Below are 4,670 nucleotides of genomic sequence, written 5' to 3' on the forward strand. Positions count from 1 at the left end.
ACTGAAAGAAAGAAAGAAACTGTGCTTACTTAATATGTGACAATATATTTATTTAGAAAATGTAACCCTTATTGTAAACATTGACAATAACAAGATATATGTGTGTGCATTTTGGATTTACCAAATCCCAAAACTTTATTTGAGGTTACCAAATAAAGTCCTTATACATTCACTTAAAAACATGAAAATTCACTGAATGGGTTTTGAAAACTTTTTGACCCACACAAAAATAGTAAATAGATTGAAATAAATCCATCTTCAATCACTTCTCTTCAGCCATATACATTTATCCCATTTCTTCTGTCTCAGGGAAATGGGAAACAATATGACATATATCACAGATTTCACCCTCCTGGGGTTTCCCCTTGACCCAGGGATTCAGATGCTTCTCTTTGGACTCTTCTCCCTGTTCTATGCCTTCACCCTGCTGGGGAACGGGGTCATCCTGGGACTCATCTCTCTGGACTCCAGACTGCACACCCCCATGTACTTCTTCCTCTCGCACCTGGCCATGGTCGACATTGCCTACGCCTGCAACACGGTGCCCCAGATGCTGGTGAACCTCCTGGACCCGGCCAGACCCATCTCCTTTGCTGGCTGCATGACCCAGACCTTCCTCTTTTTGACATTTGCTGTCACAGAATGTCTTCTCCTGGTGGTGATGTCCTATGACCGGTATGTGGCCATCTGCCACCCGCTCCGCTACTCTGTCATCATGAGCTGGAGAGTGTGCGTCATCCTCGCTGTGATCTCCTGGACCATCGGTGTCCTGCTGTCTTTGATCCATCTAGTGTTACTTTTGCCCTTACCCTTCTGTAGATCCCAGAAAATTAATCACTTTTTCTGTGAAATTTCAGCCATCCTCAAACTGGCTTGTGCAGACACCCATATCAATGAGATTATGGTGTTGGCTGGAGCAACATCTGTGCTGGTGGGGCCCTTCTCCTCCATTGTCATCTCATATGTATGTATCATCTGTGCCATCCTTAGGATCCAGTCGGGGGAGGGGCGCCAGAAGGCCTTCTCCACCTGCTCCTCCCACCTCTGTGTGGTTGGACTCTTTTATGGCACGGCCATTATCACGTATGTTGGACCCCGACATGGGAGCCCCAAAGAGCAGAAGAAGTATCTCCTCTTATTTCACAGCCTCTTCAATCCCATGCTCAACCCCTTGATCTACAGTCTCAGGAATGCAGAAGTGAAAAGTGCTTTGAAGAGAGTTCTTGGGCTAGACAGAGCGAGAAATTGATGAAAATTGGCATCTTGGTTGACTATGACCTAGAAAGATATTTCAATAGATTTCAACCTAATTCAGCTTGAGAATTGTTTGAGACGATTATTAAGAATAGAGCTGTCTCTGGCCTACCATTAGATCAGTGTTTCAGCTAATGTGGGATATCACCTAGAAACCTATGTCTTCATATATTCTAATAGCAAATTGATGCAGCTGGATTTGGAAGACACTGATCTGGAAGCATGGCCCTTATAGTATCCTTTCCAAGCAATGGTCCAGTCCCATGTCTCCCAAAATGTTTCCTTAAAACATTCCTCACAAGGAATTCTGTGGCCAAATAACTTTGAGAATTATTGCTTATTAAATGTGTCATTTTAGGGCTCACGACTCATATTAGCACAGTGGAAATCACAAGAATTCCTGTTTTAAAAAAAGAATTTTATTCTGATTTTTAGACAGTGTTTCACATAAACCTTTTCTTAGTATTTACTGATAATTTCCTAGACCAAGGGGTCTTGACAATTTAAGAACATCTTCCTATTTTCTTCCTTTCTCCCTTTCTACTTCAATGAGTTCCTAAAGATGTTGCCTGATCATTTTCTGCACATAAAAAACCTGAAACAATAAATAAAGTAGCTGCCTTCACATAATTATGTGATCTGGTTTTATCTTTAATAGAGAAATGGAGGAAAACCAGACAATAGTTACAGAGTTCATCCTGCTGGGATTTGGTCTTAGTCAAGGATTCATGTTCCTTTCTGGACTTTTCTCTATGCTAGCCTTCACCCTGCTGGGGAGCAGGGTCATCCTGGAGTTAACCCCTCTGGACTCCAGACTGAAAACCCCTTGTACTTCTTCCTCTCGCACCTGGCCATGGTCGACATTGCCTACGCCTGCGATAAGGTGCCTCAGATGCTGGTGAACCTCCTGGACCCGGCCAGACCCATCTCCTTTGCTGGCGGCATGACCCAGACCTTCCTCTTTTCGACATTTGCTGTCACAGAATGTCTTCTCCTGGTGGTGATGTCCTATGACCGGTATGTGGCCACCTGCCACCCGCTCCACTACTCTGTCATCATGAGCTGAGAATGTGCACGGCCCTGGCGGTCAACCCCTAGACGCATGGCGCCCCTCTGCTCCACGCGAGCCTCCTCCTGCGGCACCCCCACAGCCTCCCCGCGGGCCCGTAAAGCCAACACCTCTCTGGGAGGTCCCGTCTGCCCTCAAGCTGGCCTGTGCGGACGCCCGGCTCACCCAGGTGGTCACCGTGGTTGCGTGTGCGTTTACCTCAGTGGGGCCCCGCTGCCTGGGGCCGGCGTCCTAGCCGCCCTCCGGGCGGCCACCCTCGGGAGCCGGTCTTCTCCACCCGCTGCTCCCATTGGGCGTAGCGGGGCTCTTCTTTGGCGGCGCCACCATCATGGACGTGGCCCCCAAATCCCGCCACCCTGGGGAGCAGCAGAAGTTCCTCTTCCTGGTTTAGTTTTTTCAACTCCGGGCTGAACCCGCTGATCTACAGTCTGAGGAATAGGCAGAGGTCAAGGCTGCCCAGGGAGGGCGCTGTGCAAGGGAGGCCGCTCCCAGCTGGAGAGGTCAATGAGTGGCAGCTATCGGAGACTTTGTCCCCATCACGGATTACTGGGGGGCAGAACAGGCAGGGTCTCAAGGTGGGAGTGGCGTCGGCGAGCGGAGATTTCTAGAAAAAGGGGGGAAAAGGGAGCGAGCGTGAGGAAGACACGGGAATGGGATTGGGGTGCAAGTCTTCCTGCTCTGTCTTTAGCAGAGGTTTATTTTATACACTTCAGGCAGGCAGAAGGGTGACATTAGCAGATGAAAGGGGCTGAGATCACAATCACCTTTTTGCTAAGAATAGTCTGGGGTCGTTTTGACCTTTAGTTGAGGTTATAACATTTTTTTTAAAGATTTATTTATTTATTCGTACAGAACTGGGGTACAGGCCATATATGCGGAGGGTGAGAGGAGTCACCAGAGACAGAGCGGGGAGCAGAACAGGCAGATCGACGAAGTACACTGCTGAGGGGAGCAGCGGGCGGGTCAGGAGAGGTCTGCCGCGCCATGCGGTCGCCTCCAGGGCAGGCGGGAATCGAACTCATGCGGAAGTGGCTTTAGTTTCTTAGTGCTGTGCTTTAACCCGCTGCGCCACCAGGGAGGGCCGAGGTTATAACATTTTTAAAATCAATCTATCAAGGTTAAAACAAGTACATAGATTCACAAAGTTTAAGACTAATATTACTATATTTACCCCAGTGAAAACTGACCAAAATAAAGTCCCTGAAACCTGATTCGCTCTGCATAGGCAACTTGGGTGAATTTCCATATCCAAAGACTAGATAGTAGAAAGCTTGAGTGGTTATTTAGAAACTGAATAGAAGGCTAGGTGAGATAGAGGGATAAGATTTGGGTTTTCCTCTGTCTGGCAGTGAGAGACTTTGCAGAAACTGCCATTTGTCTTTATTAATCAGCCAGTTGTTTAATGACTTTTGACTTCAAGAGGAATTTCTCACCCTGGTGCAGTACTTGCTTGTCAGGGCCAGGTAGCACCTCCTGAAGCTGAGGCAATCCAAGTGTAAGCTGAAATATTTTGATATTACGATTATACAAAAAAGGGAGGTCATGACATAAGTTAGCGTGGAAAGTCTGATTTTTCAGAGCACTTCCCCTCCACCCGTACCGTGTCTGTCAATAGAGGTTGCATAGCTTGTGTCAGCAGCCTGTGTTCAACGGCTCCCCAAATCCAGAACTCCTGCTGTCTTCCTACACGCATCTTACCGTCAGGAGAGCAGGCCTTCCTTCTTCCTCTGAAGGTTAAGTCTTACACAGTGTGCAGTCATTGATTCTCTACCATATGTGATTTGTATCCCATATGATTGTTCTTTACTGCTCATTGAAATGAATATTTGCGAAATTAAATTTTAACTCATTTTCTGGATCCCAAATGTTACGCGCTTTCTTTATACATAAACTCACTAACTACATAGGCCCTACGATTTGGGGCCTATGTATAAACACTGCCATGGTCACCTCCCTGCAGGTCTCTCACCCACATCTGCCTTAACCAGCCCAGGGTCAGGAAACAAGCCCGGTTTCTTCATCACATGCTTGCTGCTCCCGTGTGGCTTTAGTAAAAGGAAAGGGCCCCCCATCCCCAGAGACACCCATCCCCCGCTACAATTTCACTTGCTCTGGTAGAGAATAACTCAGGGACACTTAGAGAGCCCTGAGGTATAGTGCTGAGACTTTTTGTATGCAAATGAGTGGCTCACAGTAAGGAGTTAACAAACCAGTTTGGTGAAGGGGCAATATTAATACTGAAACAGGGGAGTCCCTAGGAAAAAGGGAAGTTCCAGGTTCCCTGCCCCACCCAGAAGGAGGGTGGGGCTGAGAAGAGAAGAGGAAAGGAAGCAGGATGGAGAAGGAG

The 4,670-nt window shown here is 47.5% G+C and overlaps 1 protein-coding gene and 1 pseudogene across 1 annotated transcript; both read left to right on the forward strand.

Annotated features, from left to right (window-relative positions):
* Positions 1-313: 313 nt before the first annotated feature.
* LOC101628119 (olfactory receptor 13) lies at positions 314-1,249 on the forward strand. The gene has a single exon (XM_004694343.1). It carries the CDS (start codon positions 314-316, stop codon positions 1,247-1,249), a length of 936 nt encoding a protein of 311 aa, XP_004694400.1.
* Positions 1,250-1,916: 667 nt separating this feature from the next.
* On the forward strand, positions 1,917-2,352 carry LOC101628348 (annotated as a pseudogene).
* Positions 2,353-4,670: the final 2,318 nt, after the last annotated feature.

The sequence above is a fragment of the Condylura cristata genome, unplaced genomic scaffold, assembly GCF_000260355.1.
Source record: "Condylura cristata isolate star-nosed mole 26May11 unplaced genomic scaffold, ConCri1.0 scaffold00042, whole genome shotgun sequence".
Taxonomy (NCBI): domain Eukaryota; kingdom Metazoa; phylum Chordata; class Mammalia; order Eulipotyphla; family Talpidae; genus Condylura; species Condylura cristata.